At 24.1% G+C, this 20,496-nt stretch overlaps 2 protein-coding genes across 7 annotated transcripts; one reads left to right on the forward strand and one right to left on the reverse strand.

Annotated features, from left to right (window-relative positions):
- Positions 1-732: 732 nt before the first annotated feature.
- On the forward strand, positions 733-3,404 carry LOC122711599 (WD repeat-containing protein 89). The gene is made up of 7 exons (XM_043930544.1): positions 733-1,196; positions 1,627-1,853; positions 2,014-2,348; positions 2,427-2,552; positions 2,713-2,807; positions 2,992-3,094; positions 3,163-3,404. The coding sequence occupies exons 1-7, from the start codon at positions 1,033-1,035 to the stop codon at positions 3,316-3,318; spliced, it is 1,206 nt and encodes a 401-aa protein (XP_043786479.1). The 5' UTR covers positions 733-1,032; the 3' UTR covers positions 3,319-3,404.
- Positions 2,284-20,261, reverse strand: LOC122711598 (A-kinase anchor protein 13). Of its 6 annotated transcripts, XR_006346123.1 has the most exons (20): positions 20,144-20,174; positions 19,694-19,785; positions 17,428-17,613; positions 16,938-17,267; positions 15,759-16,135; positions 15,460-15,609; positions 15,193-15,386; positions 13,673-13,810; positions 13,221-13,296; positions 13,022-13,151; positions 12,756-12,948; positions 10,248-10,301; positions 9,523-10,075; positions 9,203-9,432; positions 8,556-9,100; positions 8,009-8,214; positions 7,646-7,825; positions 6,875-7,575; positions 6,266-6,658; positions 2,284-2,376 (listed from the first exon to the last, which is right to left on the reverse strand). XR_006346123.1 is itself a non-coding variant. In XM_043930539.1 (19 exons), exons 3-19 carry the CDS (start codon positions 17,576-17,578, stop codon positions 6,421-6,423), a joined length of 4,446 nt encoding a protein of 1,481 aa, XP_043786474.1. In that variant the 5' UTR covers positions 17,579-17,613; positions 19,694-19,785; positions 20,144-20,174; the 3' UTR covers positions 4,610-6,420. The 6 variants fall into 6 exon arrangements, 5 of the variants coding, with proteins under 5 accessions (XP_043786474.1, XP_043786475.1, XP_043786477.1 ...); XM_043930539.1 differs by lacking the exon at positions 2,284-2,376 and having other exon boundaries at positions 4,610-6,658; XM_043930540.1 differs by lacking the exons at positions 2,284-2,376; positions 17,428-17,613 and having other exon boundaries at positions 4,610-6,658; positions 20,144-20,261.
- Positions 20,262-20,496: the final 235 nt, after the last annotated feature.

Here is a 20,496-nt window from a genome sequence, read left to right on the forward strand (position 1 = left end):
TAATTAATAATTATAAAATTAATTCATTAATTAATTCTACAATAAAAATTAATATATTGTAATTTCCAAAAATAAAATTATATTTTTTTAAATATTTAAAAATAATTTATATATGAAGTGATTACAAATTATTATTAGAATTAAATGGTGAAGTACAAATATATCAAATATATAAATATATTTTGTAAATCTTAAATGATATAAAAAATTTGTAGGTTAATACATTTTTCTTTAACTATATGATATTAAATCTTTGTTATCTTAAATTCAATAACAGTTAATTAAAACATTAATTGTCCAAACAGTTAATTATATGTTTTAAGAATACTTTCCAAGATCACAAATAATGAAAATAAATTTAAAGATAAATGAATTTTCGATAGCGTCATTTTCCGATAGAATGTTTCAAATTTCTTTTTATTTCTTTGTTATTGGGTTAAAATTTTTTATTATGTTTATTTAAATCTTGCTATTTTTATTGAGTAATACTTGACAATATCAAAGTATATAGACATGATAAAAGTATATTTTTAATTTTATTTAAATTTTAATTTCTATCATAATGAATGTTAAAATAGCTTTCCATAATCTGTTGTCAGTGATATGAAAATAATAATGCTTAGAGTTCTAAAAATGTGTCACAAAAATATATTGCATTATTAGTCTATTTTTATACATAGTCTGTGGTTGTGAAAAATCCATCTATCGATAAAGTAGTAATGGTTTTATCTTAATGAACACCAAACAAACTTCACAGTTTACGTTAGTTTTTGTTCCTACCGATGTCAAAAAAAAAAATCGCGTCTTCTCTGTTCGGCGTAGTCTGATAAAACTTATTATTAAATTAAAAAAAAACTTACATTAAATAATTTTATACGCCAAACAAAGAAAGTTAAAGATAAAAAATCTAATAGTTTCGATTTTGTTCAAAGTGACAAATATTTTATATTTTCGAAGACGTATGGCTATAATCCAAACGTGATATTAACCTTAATTTTGTAATATCTGCTCGGAATTTTAAAAACGAGCAGCATGGCTAAAATAGTTGAATCATTAAAAAGATTAAGTGTTGAACATGGTACACGTAAACACGATGATAATCGAACCGTCAAAAGAAAAAGCGAGTTAATATCATCGATAGAAGAAGCAGTATCTCTTGATCATAATTATATTCTTGCTGTCTGTGGAACACAAAGGCAAATCTTGCTTTTTCTTATGAAGCAGTTTATGTCAAATCTATTAAAAAAAGTATAGTATTTCTTAATTTATAATTTTTAAAAAAATTTTATGTATATTTTACTTCAAAATATTAAATAGCATCACGCAATTTTCCCTCCATTTTATTTAAAATATATTTTTTTATTATTGAATAATGAAATATTTTATATCAATATTTTTTGAAATTTAAATTATTTGATATTTAATTTTTTAATTATTGTAACATTATTTGTTTATTTTTATATTATGTTATATTTGATTACTTATAAAATTAAAAATATTACTATTATATAAAAATATATTTAAAAAATATTAAATATTATATTTGGATTTGACATGAATTGTCTTAATTATATATATTTAAAAAAATCTGTTCAAGATATACTATAAATTAATTTTTATGTATAGTGATCCAGAATTTCGAATTGGTACTGCTTTATCTGATCATACATGTGTAATATATTCTGTTGGGGAAAGTTTAAACCAGACTATTACATTAACTCATAATCAAGCACCTATTGTTGGTATTAGGTTCAGTCCTACTTCTAGAAATATTTTATACACAGCAATGAATAATGGACAAATTACAGCATGTGATTTACGAGCTAAAGGCAAAGTTATTGCAAGGTTTAAAGGTATGTAGAAAGTTCTTCTAAGAAGTAGAAATTGATATAATATAAATATTTTCCATATATTTTCCATTATATATATAATTCATATAAACTTTATAAATTTTACATATTTTTTGTTATATAAGTTTATATTTTTATCTCTATACTTTTCTTGTATTTTTAGATAGTACAGAAGATGGCAAAATGAGACCTCTTTGCAGTTTTGATGTTAGTTGTGATGAAAAACTTGTAGCAGGTGGTACTGAGCATATTGGAGGAGATGCATTTATTTTATTTTGGGATAGTCGACATACTAATTCAAAATTGGATGATAAAAATAATCTTCTTGGCGGATATTGGGAATCTCATATGGAAGATGTAACCTCTTTGGCATTTCATTCTAGTAAGCAGGATGTCTTAGCATCGGGTAGTACAGATGGACTGATTAATGTCTTTGACCTTACACAGCCATCAGAAGATTCTGCATTAACTTATTCCTTAAATACTGAATCATCTGTGGTAAGCTAATATTCTAAATAGATAAAATCTGAAATGTATATAAACAAGATTGAAATTTATATATCTTAAAAAAAAAAGGATAGGATAGGCTGGTTAAGTGATGATAATCTTTGGTGCACAACACATAATTCATTACAACTTTGGGATTGTGATGGAGCAACTCCATATGCTAAATTTGAACGTAGTAATCTAACAGTTTCTCAAGTTAGTATGCAACAGTATAATTATATTATTATTGATGTTTATAGAAAAAATTAATTTCAAATAATTTGAAAATAATTTTAAAATTAAAGAAAATAAAATATTATACCTAAACACAATCTCTTAACAATCTCAAAATAATAATTTATATTATTTTTTTCAGAATGATGATCCAGATGATTGTTATATAGTTAGATTTCATGCTTCAAATGCACTTGGACAACCATTCCTCCTTGCAGGTTCCAGTAATGTTAAAGGGTAAATAATATAAATTATTATTAAACATTTATAATATGATTTAAATAATTTATAAAATAGGATAATATAACATCTTGATATATTATAACATTGACATCATAACTTATAACATTAATTAAATTTCAACATTAATTAATCTTATTTACTGCGATATTTTTATATATTTTTTCTTATAAAATTTTAGGGAAAATTTGAGATGTTTAAATATCATAAATGATCGATTAGAAACATGTTATAATATGATAGGAAATAAACAAATAGTACGTGATAGCTGGCTACATGAAAAGGTATAATTTTAATATAAATAATATAAATTTATTTTAATATAATGAATATTTTAATGTATCATTTGCAGAGTGGTTCCTTAATAACAGTAGGTGAAGGTGGACTTATAAATATTTGGAGACAAACTGAAACTATACCTATTCAACAAAATTCTAGCCATAAATTGATGGCAAAAATTGGTACTGGCAAAGGACGAGATCGTCAACACAGAACTAAGCCATATTAAAATTGATAGGATAAAAATTTGTAAATGCAAAAAGAGTTTTTGTAAGTAAATATAATAAACAGAAGAGAAATATTACGTAACATTAACATAATCGTACATTTCCCTCACGTTTTTCTTTATTACAATAACAGTTGTATGTACATTTATAATAAATAGATATTATTTCCTTATGCGGTTAATGATTTAACAGCGATTCATGTATCAATCGAAAAATGTAGCATATGTATATATAAACGTTAAGGAATGTAAATCACATATCAGTATGTATATATCTGTATAGAATTGAAACAGGAAGAAAAATATCGTAAATATTTATTTACTTTCGCTAAGTAACAGATTAACTTTTATGGATCGCCTTCCGGAAAAAATGATTTTATTTCGGAATATAAGAAGTGATTAAAATATGTTTACGACATGCATTTGTTATAAAATAAACACATTTTATGAATAAATGATAATCTTAATGAAATAATTAAGCAAATAACATAATAAGTAACAAAATTGATATTAGCATATAACTGACGTAACGATTTTTAATTTAATTTGTTAGATTTTAAGAGAATTAATGTTGATTTATGAGTAAACGCGTCTTAACAAATACGCGTTTATTTATTAGATATAATTTTACGTTAACATTTCCAAAGACGATCGCAGTAGCGAGTATCACAATAATAACAATAGATATAGTTTTAGAGTAAAATAGTAGGTACAGAGTAAACGTACAAAAATACTTCCCATGAGCGTCAGAGATATAAAGATTCACTAAAACGTGGAAAACCGCGTTATTAATAATTCTTTATATCCTTTTTTAAACTTATGCTGCCTAACAGCATCAAATATGTTAGATGCCAAAAGACGCATGTAGGCCGCCGCACTACTTCTTAGTTGTTATTCCAATTTGATTCTTCGCATTACCCTGAAGATGGTGTGCGACTTCATTGTACAAGGATAATATTTAATAACAATAAATTTTAATTGTATTAAGCTACATTTGACATAGTGCAATATTCTTAATGTATATAAAGAATATATAATTTATATTATATATATATATTATATATATATATATATATATATATATATATTTTGTAATATCTAACTGTGGAATGATTTTTTGGAATTATGTTCCAATATTAAAACTTTTCATATATGTTTCTTATTTTTTTATAATGAGCATCATGACATTAAAAATGTTTTATTTTATTAAGTGTTCTTGAAATGAAGTCGAACACTCATCTATGAAGGCTACTAACAGATTAATACAATATCCTTACGAGCTGATATATGCTCGGTATTTTTTTCTTTTTTTTTTTTTTTTTTTTTTTTTTTTTTTTTTTTATAGACTTATAAGAATTAAATTTTTTTTTTTTTTCATAATCTTTAAACCTTACGGAAATACTTTTAAGAACTATTGTCACCACGATTGTGTGTGTATGCGATTGAGACAAAATTGAGACAAATTGATAGTATTATGTTTTCTTACGAAGATAAATTAATTAGTTATATATTTTATTTTTATCGTGCCTCGACGACGCTGTTCTATTCGATCATATTGCACGTTACAGCATCTTTTGAGGCAAATACGTGCAAAATCTAAACATACATATATACTAAAACAAAAAATATAATGATTTATATTCTAGAACCACATTCGAGATTTCTTATCTAATATCTTAAACGTGCAGTATGATCAATTTTTAAAGAATACTTTCTCTAGAATAAATTTTACTTTCAAAATATTCAAAAACTTTCTTCACAAAGAAAGTCTCGTATAAATAAAATAGTTTAAGCAATCAAAAATTATCGCCGATTTTAATATATATAATGCAATAAATAAAATAGTTTGTTATATTACTTAAAAAAGAAGAAAAGAAAAAAATTACAGATTAATGATAATGGCAGTGAATAATCTCGAAGAAAGATGTAAAATATAAAATGTAGTTTGGATTGCTATTGATTTTGTTAAATTAAAAAAAACGACTTATACATATTTATTAATGGAATGATGTAATGATATTCAAAAAATTAATGATTTTAATCTGTGGCTTGGCACATGTAACAGCAATGTATTGATAATAATAGATCTTATCCGTCGTTTTAGCACGTATTAAAATACTTTTAAAGTTACAGTATAAGAATAGCTACCGCGGTCACTCAGGCATTCGTACACATACATGCATTCACATTTACAAACACACACATGTACGTGTCACAAATGTTACATACGAATTATTATTTTTTCTTTTTTCATTCATATTTTCACACATTTTCGTTTTCAACATACGTACAAGTAATGCCATACATATGTCATGAAAAAGTATATCTATATACACATCCATGTATATGCAATTCTAATAATGTATTTTTTCTATCTTGTATTCAGCAAATTGCAACAGATTTGCTTAAAAGATTCGTCTAAAATCATGTTTCTAAAATTGTCAGTCGGCTTAATAACATAACGAATAAGGATTCAACAAGATCGGCTGATCTATCTCACTAAGCCATTTTAATATTTTTTTCCCGCAAATATTTCTGAGTACTAATTGTTATTTTTTTATTTGTCCATATATTTTATAGTTATTCTTTTTTTATATAATAGATTTTGTGAGAATTTGCATAAAAATTATATTATTGCCTTCAGTAGCAGTTGAAAAGTAACATTATTCTTTATTTAATTTTATATTGAAAATAATATGTATATTCTTTTTTTATTAATCGTCGCACTATTATTATGGACACCTTAAATGCATCACTTGTGTACTATATTGTATTTCGATATACAATATAGATAAAATTGTTAAGAAAAGAAAAAAGAAATAAAAGAGAAAAAATACCAATAAGTAAAAAGAAAATATTAGAAACAAATAAAAAAAAAATATAAAGACAATATGAAGAAGAAAAATTGAAATTAATAATAATTATGAAGAAAATAATTCAAAATTCTTACCGAGAAAATGTTGAAAGTCAAAATGACTTTACACGACTTCTAGGTTGAGCATCTTTTGATTGATTTCGGGAGGGAGTTAACGTGGAAGTTGGAGTAGCTTCGCCAGTTGTAGGACGAGAAGATCGAGAATGTTTCCGACCAAAACGAAAGAAACGTCAGAAAAAAATTACTTCTTCCTCCAAAGGTTGTTGCTGTTCTGTTCGTTGATGCTGTTGTTGATGTGGATATTCTGGAGGCGATCGTGTAATTCGAAGTGAACGATTCGAGGAATGACTCGTTCCAGCATGATTATTTCCTAATTCTGGTGAAGAATACGTAGACCCAGTAACAATTGCCGGACTACTTCCCGTTCGCGAATGTCGATCGGGACTATTATTACTTGTACTTCCACTTCTAATTTTTTTATTAAATAAAAAATATATTATTAGAATATTTGTGTGTGTGTGTGTGTGTGTGTGTGTGTGTGTGTGTGTGTGTGTGTGTGTGTGTTGTGTGTGTGTGTGTGTGTGTGTGTGTGTGTGTGTGTGTGTGTGTACATATTTTAATATTAATTTTTTAATTTAATTTTGTTATATTTTAAATAATTATATAAATAATATTTATACATACCTATTATTGTTGCTTCCACTAGCAAGTTTTAAAGGCAATTGTTGTTTGACAGGAAGATTACTTTGCACTTTTTGTTGATTAGTAGCACTAATTAAATTTAATGGTATTCTTTTAGCATCTGGTTGTGATTTTCGTGTTTGTACAGTATCATTTCCTTGCGTCAAATGAGATAAATGAATAGTTGTAGAAGTAGGTGCAGAACCTGTAACTAATGTCACTCCTTGTCGTTCTAATGCTTCGAGTCGTCGGTATAATTGATCTCGTTGCTGTGTAACATCTCTTTGCTCTGCTGCCAGTTGTTCTCGTTGCCTTGCCAATTCAGTCCGTTCTTCTTCTAATTGTTTTTGTTCTTGTTGAGATGCAGAACGAAATGCTGCTTTTTCTCGACTTAACTGATCTTGTAAGTTACGTAATTCTTCTAACTGTCGATTTGGATTAGGTCTATTATTTGATTTACCCATACTTCCTTCTTTATATGCAGCTAATTGAGCTTGTAGACTATCAACTGTTGTCATTTGATTACTAATTATACAGACCAACCTATAAACATGATGAGATAAACGAATTGCTGCCCATTGTTGATCTTTATTTATTTCTGTATCTTGACTTTCTTTTTCATCTAAATTTTCTTTCATAAATTCACTAACTTTTGGAAGAGAAATTACGGAATGAATTGCAGATTCTCGTAATGGATATTTTTCCTAAGAAAAACATATAATTATTTTAACTTATTATTTTAATTGCTAAAGTAGTAACATATTATACATTTACTTTGTTATGATCAAATCCCGCAAATGTTTCAGCTCTTCGAGGAACACAAAGAGCAGATGGAACATAGGCTTCACTATGTCGTTCTCCTGCAGAACTCAAACTTCTCGAAAGAGTAGCACCACCAGCAGTAAAAGATAATGAGCTAGCAAGTTTTGTTGCTTCTTGAATAGCTGCAACCACCTATAAAAAAATGATTTTTCAGTTTTAATTTTATTTATTCAAGATATTTCATAGTTTATTATTTATATAATATTTATATATTATTTATATAATTTTTATAATATAATTTTTTATATATTCATGAATACAATTTCTTATATTATTTAAAATTTAATTTAAAAAAAAAAAATATAATAATATAACCTCTTGTCGTAACTGTGTAGAATCTGTTCCTTCATTATGAACTAATCTAGTATAATCTAGAATTTCTTTGTCAACTTTTTCTATTCTTTCATTATCACTATTTTCACTTGCACTCCAAATATTTGCAGCATGTAAAAGTTGCATTTGTAAGTTGATTTTTTCTTCAAGTAATAATGCTTGTTCTGCATCTTTTTTACGTAGTTCACCTAATTATAATAATAAACTGGTTTTAATATATTCAATCTAATAATATTTATACAAGATATTAATATATTCAGAAAATGTCTAGAATGAAGAGTTAATTCTAAAAATCAAAACAAATATAAAAGTTATACAAAAATATTGATTAAGATTTATAAATATATAAAACAGAGAAATTCAATCTTATTTTATTATCTTATTTTTTTGTAGCCTCGCTTTTTCTAATATATTTAAATTGCTTATATACTTAATAAATAAGTCTCAACCAATATTTTTGTATCTGTTTTGTATCTATCTCTATAAATATCTTAATATACATACATATATTATTAAATATCACACATACCAATTATCTTAAGAACATGTGACTCTTTAATTTTAATTAAACGTTGTCTTTCTTCAACAGAAAGAAACGATATAGAAGAGGAACGTGTATCTCTTATTTCATTATTATTATTATTTTCAGTTAATGTATCAATTTCATTTTCAAATTCTTGTGGACAGGCTTCAACTGCTGATCTAATTGCTTGTATCCATAATTGTTTATCTTTAGGTTTTTGAATTTTTAATTCAAACATTTCAGGTTCAGCTGGATTACTACTTATTAAATAAATACCTCTAGATTCTTGACCAGCCTTTTCACGAACCAGTAATTTTTGAAGTGATACTATACCAGCCTTATTGTCAGGCACAAAAAATGCATATTTCTGATCTCTTTCAGCCAAAAAAAATAATATGTCAGAAAGAACAACTACTACAATGGCAGTCATTTTTCCACGACCTTGCATTAAATATGCAGTACCTTCAAATTTTAAAATTCTATTAAATGCCATGATATCTGATTTTTTGAACTTGGTACCACGATAAGTTGCAAAAGACTTTGCATCAATTCTAAATAACAATAAAAAAAAATATGTTATTTATAGAATTTATAGAATTAAAGAAAGCAAAAAAATAATTAAAAATATACTTTATAAAATATTATTTTCTTACTTATTATAAATTTCTAATTTTCTATCTTCTCTTTCTTTATCAGCAACACATGCATCCACATCGGCTAAAATTTCTTTAACAAGACTCAAAGCTTTACGTAAATCTTCACCTTCTTCTTGTGCAATACCCGTTTTTATGAGTGGTTCAACTAACAATGGATACTTCGTTAAACGTTGAGTTACAAATAGGATACACTCAGGAATTCCTTTCTTTTTTAACAAAGGATGTGACTATACATAAACATTAATTATATATTCCTTTGTTATTGCATCAATTAAGTATAAAATGAATAAAATAAATATATATCTTATTATAGCTACCTGACATTGACGTACGAATCGTGCAAATCGAGGATCATGACGTAAATAATATTTGTAAGCTTCAACAGCATCTCTATGACGACTACAGAATTCTCCATAGGCACTCTTCATACGTTGCGCATTCTCTCCAGAAAATTGATCTACTAATATATCAGCGATTGTAGGAACAACAGGATTTGTATTTTGTCGCTTACGTAATTTTTGTAAAAATCGTAAATGAATATCAATGAGATCACGTAATCTTGGGAACATGCGTTCTAAATCTGGTTGACCTAAACGAAAGTGACGTCGAAGACCTTCCGCAAAGATTCTTTCCATAGCGAGAAGTACTAAACAATGATGTTTTTCCGTAAGTACAAACTCATAAATATGTTCTTGTCTTTTTACTTTTCTTTCACAATTATCAACTAATCGCAATGCGATATTATGTCCAATGGCGGTACTCCAGGAATCAGGTTCTTCTTTAGCTAGACCCAATTCAGGATCCAAACCTTCCAAATCACCCACAGTAAATTGATAAGCATCATCTCCAAGATCAAATCCTTCTAATCCACTAAAATATTAAACAAAAAATTTATAATTACTTTTTAAGTTTATTATTAGTTTAAAACTGTTAAACTAATTATTTTCTAAAAAAAAATTAATCAAAAGAAGTTATATGATGAAAAAAATTTAATTGAAAAAAAATTAAAAAAAAATTAAAATTTAATCAAAAGTTTACAAACCTAGATATATCACGATGTTGTCCATCTCCATCTTTTTCCTCATTTATTGTTTGACTGAAAGAAAAATATAATATTTCATATTTTTAAAATACTTTTTTTATAATAAAAAAAATTGTTTATTACATGTCATTAAAATTAATTAAAATAGCTTATATTTTTTTGTTTTTAATATAATTTTTAACAATGTTAAAATATATTACTTATTTACAGATATGATAAATTATATTTTTATTATGACTTTGATGTTATCTTTTACATAAATATGATTATTTTTTATTATTGTTTTTATAAATATGTTTCTATATATTTCTATACAAATTACCTATTTTCTACATAAATAAAGTTTAAATGATGTTTAAAATATACAAGACAAAAAATAATTGATAAAAATTCAATTTTAATAACTGACTTATTACAATAATTATTTTTAAGATAATATATAAAAAATATAATAAAATATAATAAATATAATAAAATTGATAATTAACAATTATAACTAAAATATTTGGTTATTACCTGTGATTAATGATTAAATCTTCAACTGATATATAATCGCAATTAATTATTATATATTTAATCATTAATTGAATTAAATTAGTTATTTATTATATATCATTATTATATTATATATTATACATTATATATTATTATATTAATAACTATTTTTTATTTCACAAGTAATTTTAAATTATAAGTTAGAAAAAATTGTGAAATATATAATTATAGGAATTTCTAAAAAATGAATACTTAATGAGCATATTTAAGTTGGGTATGAGATATTTACATTTATACATTACAGTTTTTTTTAATACTTATATTTTAATTATTTAATCATTAATGAATATACAAAAAAACGAAATATGTGATTCGTTAAATTGAAATATTAAAATAAAATCTTTCCCAATAATCCAAAATAATATTATTAATATATTTCTAAAAAATTTTTATGTAAATGAAAAATTATCAAATATATATTCTGAGATAGATTTATAGCATGAGAGAGATTATAAATAAAGTTATAAATTTATAACATGGAGGAAAAATTGAAATGAAAGTAATAAAAAAATTTATATCGATTGGAAACATAATACTAGATGTTCATTCCTGATAATGCTTGATAAATAAATTATTTAATCATTTAATAATTGTGAGTTTATTATTATGATCGAATGAAGTTACAATAAGATGTATAAAATATATTATTGAATAATTATAAAAAATTGAAGCAAGCATGTCAGAAGCATAGGCAGGGGTAAGGTGATGTTTCCGTCAATATAACACAAAGAGGCAATTCAATTGCCTTTTAAACAATGTGTGCGAGAAAAGAATCAAGGAACGATAGACACGGGTTATCCTACTATTGTGTAGGATTAATACACGAACAGAAACGTATGAACGCTTCGACAAAATAGGAGATACACATCAGACATCTGAGACTTACTTGACTCCAAGTTTAGTAGCAACTCGCCGCCAAGGGCTGTAGCTTGTCACAGTTTTCTTGCTGTTAATTTCCCTTTAATCGGCGAGCAATCGATCGGTTTGTCGTTGCACGAGAGGGAATGCACGGGGGAAGGAAAAAGCACACACTGCATTAGGGCAACCTCATTTTGCCTTTTGTTTCCCTTCTTTCTTCAGTTTTCTTATTCTATTATGTTTTTTAGTTTTATACATTACTTGATATTTGATACTAATATATAATTTTTGATACGAAAACATTATCTTTTCAAAAACATATTTTACCGCAATATAAAACATATAAATATGCAGCATTAAAAAATCATGTGTTTTTTTAATTGTGTGACTTTATCAAGTTATTTTTAAATTATTAATAATAACTATTATTTTTTCATATTGTATAGTTTATATTAAATTTATAAAAATAATATTTAAATAATTAAGAAAGTTTGGGTAGAATTTTATATGTTGATTATATAAATGTTTATTAGTTCATGTTAGAGACACGAGGATAAACACGCTAAAGCTTATCATACTATTGGCTAATAAACTGCAAAATTAATTAGAAATAATAAGCTTATGAACCAGCCAAAGCTTTTGAATAATAAGCAAATACAATCTCTTCTAGCTATGTTTTATAAAATATAGAAATTCAATAAGATTTCTTAGTATAAATATAAATATAAAATGTAACAGATTATTTGAATTTTTAAATATATGTAAGTATATTTGGAATTTTTCAAAATATGTAAGTATATTTTAAATTTTAATAGCTGATCATATTGAATTAATAATAAATATATAATTAATTAAATTTAGTTAATTTTATCAGATGATATATTTTTTTAAAAATTTAATGGATAAAAAAGTAAAAAGTTTCTTAGAAAATATAAATATATATATATTTTCAAACTTATATTTGTTGCAAATAAGAGGAGTTTGTAATAAACTCCAAGTTTAGGCCTAGCCATGCCAATTGCGTGCGAATCTTGAATCACAGATACGCAGATCCAATGCAGGAAATTTATAATTTCAATAATAAAAATTATTTACCTTCCACTTCCAGATGATAATGGTAATGGTAATGATGCAGTAGACCCTCTTTTAACATTATAGCTACTCGAAGTTGTGGATATGCTTGATGTAGTTTTAATGGCAGCTTTACTAGAATGATTTTTTGATTTAATACATTCTAGCACCAGTTGATCTTTACATCCTTGACTTTGATGTACAGATACTCCACAATCTGGTAATAACAATATCAATGAATTAATAAAAATACAAATATATTAATATATAATTAATATATAATTAATTACGGTCACAATGTAGAAGTATAGGTTTATTTGTTGAATGTTTCATACAAACATCACATAGTAAACTTCCCTGAGGTCCTGCCATTATTGTCGTCCATAAATGTTGTTGACTAGTTTTCTTACCACTTTTATCCTATAATTTCATCATAACATTTAAAATTATGTTTTATTTATTTATTTAAACTTTTTATAATATTCTTACCTTTTTTTTACGGAAAAAAATAGATCCTCGTTTTCTTCTACTTTTTTCTGAATGATGATCATCATATACAACTGCACTAAAAATTAATTAAAAAAAATTGAATTATAATTAATGTATAAATATAATTAATCAAAAGAATTTAAAATATGAAACAATGTAAAAATATTCAACAATGTGTAATATTTATAAGCGGTACTACATGATATGTTTACACTAAGTAATTAAAATAAAAATATTATAAATACATAATATATCATTAAGCATTTTGTGAAGAAACAATATACATATAGAAAAATCTAAATAATATTACAATTTTATTATGTGTATATAATTTAAAACAAAAAAAATTTATGATGAAACCAATACAAACCAGTTAATTTTTCCTTTTTTTCCCTTTCTTCTTAGAATGTATCATGTATATATGAAAAACTCTAAAAATATATAATACTTACTCAGTCAATAGTTCATCAAGGGATATCTGAGCATTTGGAGTGCCTTCTCTATCTTCATGAAATTCATGGCTGTTTGGTGTGTGAAGATCCTCGGTTTCAGTCTCACTTCCACTACCCTTTTCATTTCTTTCACGTCGGCTGTACCATGCAGGATGGTAGGAAATTGTCAAGTACAAACACAAAGTATGCGACTATTGTGTAAAAGATGCAAATCAGAAATTCTCGTGTGGTTTTCCACCGAGAGTGCCACATAAGTGCCACAAATGTGCAAAGTTAAGATATACAAAAGAGTAAATTCAAAGTAAAATTCGAAAATTTTTTTTAATAATTTTAGGAATAAAATATCATGAAAATGAAATAATATCTTGATTTTAATTAAAGTGCGATTTAATTTTAAAGAAATTAAAAATTAAATATAACAATAAATAGTGCAATCATGCTAAATATTTTCATCTACAAATTAATGCAGGCATTCTTAATAGGATTATTAAATTAATATAATATTTTTTAAAATATTTTATGAATATATTAATAAATCATGCATTCATTTTTTTATTATTAATTTAAAAATTGTTTAAGATGTAAAAAATATATATAATCACAATTAAAATAGACTTAAAATCAAATGCATTTTCTTGTTTCATATTTCAATACTTTAGAGTTATTACTAGTTTAATGACATTTTCAACATTATGGATTTGGTATAGAATAAAATTGCACTAATGATTATTAAAATTTTAATTAAATTCCAATATAAGATATATTAAATATATTATTATTTTATGCTATAGTAGAAATATAGTGTAAAATAAAATATTTTATAATCATAAATAAAATTTATATATAAAGTTTACATGTATATCATCTTTATATATTATAATATTAATTGAAAAAATATTCATTAATTATTACAAAATCATATGTTAATAAAAAATCCACATATTAATCATATAGTTATAAATAAAAAAAATAATAAAAAATAAAATGTTTTAACAATTTATAGATCATTCTAATTACTTAAATTGGGCCATTCTTTTCAATAACTCAGAATCAACAAGCTAAAATTTTCAATGATAAAAAATCAATACCATAACAAACTATAACAAATTATAAAGCTATTCTAAAAGATATTTGATACTATATTATATTATTCCATAAGATAATAGGTCTATTTTGCATCTTGATTTTTATATATCTTATATTAGATATATATATAATGTATACAAAATGTATGAGTTGTTCTATGTATGTATATTATTTATATGTGATGTAACAAAAAGATTGCAAGCTAGATCATAAAAATTAAATTATTATTTATAGATATAAAGAATTTATAAAATTAATTTAAAAAATTAAAATTATTAATAAATAATAACATTTAAAAATTCATAATTTATATTTAAATTTATATTATTTCATTGTTTATCAAATTAATACTATAAAATGCAGTATAATATTTTTAAAATTTACATTATTATTGATCTAGCTGTGCAATCTAAAAATATTTTTACTTTACTTACGTTTTAAGTGATGGTGTTGTCCTAGTCACAGTCTCTGCTAAATGAGCATTAACTTGGGGTGTGACAATTGAAGGTGTTGAAATAGATTTCTGAAGAGGTAAACGAGAGCCTGTGAGACCAGGCATCAAACCACTACTGTCTGCTAATCTTTGACTACCTTTGAATCGTTTTGTAATTATCTTCTGATATTCACTCTGTTAAAAAAATTTTCAACCTCTTCATTACAAATCAAATATTCAAAAAACTTGTAAACATTCTCTAAATTACCTGTACTAAATCAGCTTCATTGAGAGAATGAGTACTTGCTTGTGATCTGCATGTTCGATTGCCAACTCCTACAGGTCTGGTACAAGACTTTCCATGTAATTCTATTTCCATTTCACTGTCTAGACTACTTAAACTAATACTGCGTTGTCGCTGAAATTGTAATAGAAAAATATTGAGTATTATAATGAAATAAATAGATAAAAACTTTAACTTTAAAGCAAAATGAAAAAAGCAATAAAGCAATCATGCTACAAATAAGATGAAAGTATCTTTTAAAATATGTATAATATAATATTAACCATATTTTGTGCTTGTAGATGATTTTGTCCAGAATATCTGCGACGTCCACATCGAGTGTCTTCTAGATCAGTCCAGCTGCGTCTCCTATCTATACCTTGTGCATTCTGTGAACGAGGACCTACTGATGGAAAATGTGTAGGAGAACTATTGGTGGAACAATTAACAAGGAGATCAGGATCAGATCCTGTATCATTATTACTCGAGCGTGGTGCAATTTCAGATGAAATTAAAGGACAAAGGGAAGGACATGATGAAGTTAATCGTTGAGGTACATCATTGTGGGATGTGCGATGATTATATCCCCAATTGCTCAGCGTTAAATCTCTCATACGTTGAATACAATCATGGATTTCATGCAGATGTTGCAAGTTGTCCTCTGCAAGGAAGTGAATAAACTGTTAGCCACAGAAGCACATAAAATTTTATCAAGCAATATTGAATTCAATGAAATTTAATGAATAGTGTTATACAAATTAAAAATTATGATAGCCTTTACATTTATTATAAAATTTAGAAAAACTTGCAAACAATACTCGCAAATATCTTTGTTATTTTGTCTAAACATTTTTTCTTTTCTCTTTTTTTTTTAACATCAAAATTGACTCTAACCGAACAAATAACATAACAAAAGAAACAAATAATCAAGAGCATGCATTATCAAAAATTAAAATAGCAATGAATATATAATTGAATGCAAAATTGTTTTCCTAGGATAATTACACAATTATAATATCTGTCTAATTATTCTAGGATAATTTATATATAATTTATTATATCAATCGTTAAAATATTTCATGATATACATTTATGCAACATTTCCAACATAATAAAGTTTAAAAATAACAAAATAGGATTAATTTAGTAATTTGGTATTACTTGCATAAATTATTCTATAAATTTATTTTTTTTTATATGTTCGCCTGCATTTTAAAAATTAATTAGATGCCGAACAATTATAACATCATTAACTAAAATAATATTATAATAGTTTTCTTATATTCTTTATAAAATCTTTGAAAAAGATTTGTTCACATAAAAACAGAACTTTGTAATTACTTTTTTTAATAAATGTATCTTCTTTTTTAATAAATGTATCTTTTATATTTCAATGATTACGATATAGACTTAATAATTACATTAATAACAAATCCACAATTTAAATAATGAAAAAAATTTACCTAAAACAGGGTAATTCTTAGCAAGACCAGGTGAATGCGGCGTGACACTGATAATTGGTACCAAAGGATTAGTCTGGATTTGATTATTAGTGCCAAGTGTAAGCAATGAATGCTGCTGTTGTTGTTCATCAGTTCCTTCAGACATTGTAATAGCTGTTTTTTCCGTATTATCTTTGGTGTAGCCGGTTTCAGTAATTATATTTCCATGTAGATTCAAACTGCTAAGATCTCCATTAATAATAGGTATACGATCGCAATCAGAATGCGATGATCCCAAATAATCAGTTATTACATCTTCTTCGCTATCTTCCCCACTATTCGGACACTCATCTATAAATATATTAAAAATAAATTTATCAATTATGAATATATATTATAGATATAACAAAGTTTTTATTATGTAAATTTAATAATTAATTTAGATAATAAAAATACGAATATTACAACATAAATTACTCAAAAATTATAAAAAAGATAATAAAAAAAATACTCTTTTGCGAAAAAGATGATACTCGTGTGCAAGGAATGTTGCATTTCGTGAACTGCATCAAGATATAGGAAAACCAATATTCAAATGTCCTCGCGCATATCGACTCGCGAAGGGAACAAATAGGACCCGCTCGTGACAATTGCAGCAGCATCTCATCTTCACGTTAGTAATGTATAAAGGCATATTCTATGAAAATCAGGTCAAATATTTCTATAATGCTATTTGTATTTATATCTTTATAAATATGCAAATATTAATATGAAAAAGAAAATTTTGTCAAATTTGAAATTTTCTTTTATTAAAAAGAATTCTATTATTTAAAAAAAAATTAAGCTAAATTCATTAATTTTTACGAAATTAATTAAGTTTTACTATATTAAAATTGATTACAAATCCAAGATCAATTATCAAATGTCACAATTCAGAAATAAGAATATCTTATTAAATCAATCTAACATTAACTAATGATACATAAAATTAAAACTCTTTATTTAATCCTACTATTTCAATTAATAATAAAACATATTTCATCATAATATTTGATCAAATATTTATATTATATTACATATGATACTTAAAAAAAATGAATTATGAATGTTGATCATATGAATTACACGGATATTAATGACACTTCTGGTGAAAATATTCAATCAATTAACATATTGTATTTTACCTACACGTTGACTTGATAAATCGTTTATTGTCATCCCAATATTGAGAATAAGTAAAAATGGTCAAATCATACCAAGTACTTTTCCGGGATAGATACACTGTTGCTTTTCCCCGTAACTCCCAAGCGCGAATTGATCCGTTGGTCCGCGCGTGCCACCCCGCCTCTATACACCCCCGATCCTTAATCGACCACCAAGCTTTAATTTAATACTTTTATTTCTTTTTTTAATAATTTCATCTTTTGCTTCCGTCTTTATAATTCATTTTTTATATAATTAAATATTATTTCGGAAAGTTACTATTACTATTTCAATCGAAATATTTATAAATTCAAATCATACATCTATGGAATTTTATTTTTAATCAAAAATCATTATACTTCACATTGATTAACGAAAATTAATTATTTTATTATATTTTTAAAATTTTTTAAATATTAAATATCTCTCAAAATATATATTTATATATCATCCACTTATGTATACATTAAACAATTTATTTTAAAATTGGAATTAAAATTCATTCCAATTTATTTATTTGAATCTTTATCAGAAAAAGAATAATCATAAATAAATTTTAAAATAATTTAGTTATAATTTATTTCAAATATTTTTTTATTAAAGAGTTATAAGAATGAAAATATTATTGTGTTCATTTATTTTATAAAGATATAAATATATTTTTACATATCTAATATTTTTTAGTAGTTCATTTTTATTGTTTTTAATATTTAAAAACATTAATTAAGTATATAATTTTTAAAAATCAATATGCCCTTTATATTACTTTCATGTTTATGAATTACATCCAATCATTATGAAATTAAAGATATGTTTTCAATATAAATCCTATAATTATAATAAATGATAATCTTACTTGAATATTACTATATTATCAAGAAGTTTATTAATATTAAATTAATTTTTTATAAAAAAAATTATTATTCAATACATGTACTATATATTTTTTTAATTTCTACTAAAAAATAAAAAAACTAAATAACAAAATCATATTAGAAATATATTTAAAATATTATAAAATAATTAAATTATAAATTTATTAAAAATATAAAAATAAACACAATATAAATTAACTAAAATTATAAAAATGAACATAATATAAATTTACTAAAAATATAAAAAAATAATATATAATATATATTACTAATCAACTCTATTATTAAACTTCATATAAAATTATCATTTCAAGAATACTAAAATTTTTTTATTTTTAATAACTATATATATTTAAAATATACTAAAGCTATATACTTTTATATTTTACTATTATATTTTTTAAATAAATTTAAAAAACAAATTTCTACTATTATTAAATAAGCTTTTCAATATAATATATGCTAAAATGTAAATATATTTAGATTATGTGATTCTAATATATTTTAAAAATTTATATAATAAAAAGTTTTATTTATAAATTTTATATTAAAAAGCTTTTATTAAATAAAATATAGACAGGATATTAATTCTAAAAAATATTAAATATTTCCTTTTTTAATATTTTATTGCATACAATAAATAAATATATTGACAGATAGAGAAAAATTATTCATATTCTTGTTTTAATAATAACTTACCAAAAGAAAACGGAGCCAGTATTTCCTGTCGTTTCTCCATCTTTTTTATTTCCAATAATTAAATGAATATTTAATTTTTCAGAAAACAGAAACTGAAATATTTGAAATATACAAATATTATTAGATAAAAATTTTCGTTTCAAAAATATCTTTATAAAATATTATATAAATTTAATAATTGTAATATATATGATATTTAATGAAAAATATAACACAGTTATTGTATTTTTTTCATTGTAAGATAGAAAATATCAATTATGTATTAAGTATTTTACACTTTGATAAAGACGATATTTTGTTACCAAAGGAAGCCGTATTGACAGGTGAACGCTCGATTTAATTATTTTGCTATCTATATATATATATATATATATANATATACATATATATATTTATATGTATATATATATATATTATACATTACTTAAATAACAAAAAAAAAATACACACCTGAAATATAATAATCTTTATAAATCCATTAATATTATATGCGATTTATTATATTTAATTCTTTCATAGGCAAATGAAATGTTGTATCAATCAATCTGTATCATACAGTCAAGGCACGTCAACCATTTTGTACTAGCTGAACTATATAAGTAGCAAGAAATTGTAGAGATGCGGTAACGCATGTGATGGGAATAACAGTACAGAATTAAGCGCGTATTTAAAACTTATACGATAAAAATTTATTGTTAAAATCTATTTATTGAAAAATGATAATTTCAAGAACAAAAAGAATATTGATAAAGAACATCGAAGTAAAAATTTTAAAAATATATTGTATTTATTATATTTAAATT

This window comes from Apis laboriosa, unplaced genomic scaffold (assembly GCF_014066325.1).
Source record: "Apis laboriosa isolate Shangri-la unplaced genomic scaffold, ASM1406632v1 scaffold173_cov153, whole genome shotgun sequence".
In the NCBI taxonomy this organism is placed as follows: domain Eukaryota; kingdom Metazoa; phylum Arthropoda; class Insecta; order Hymenoptera; family Apidae; genus Apis; species Apis laboriosa.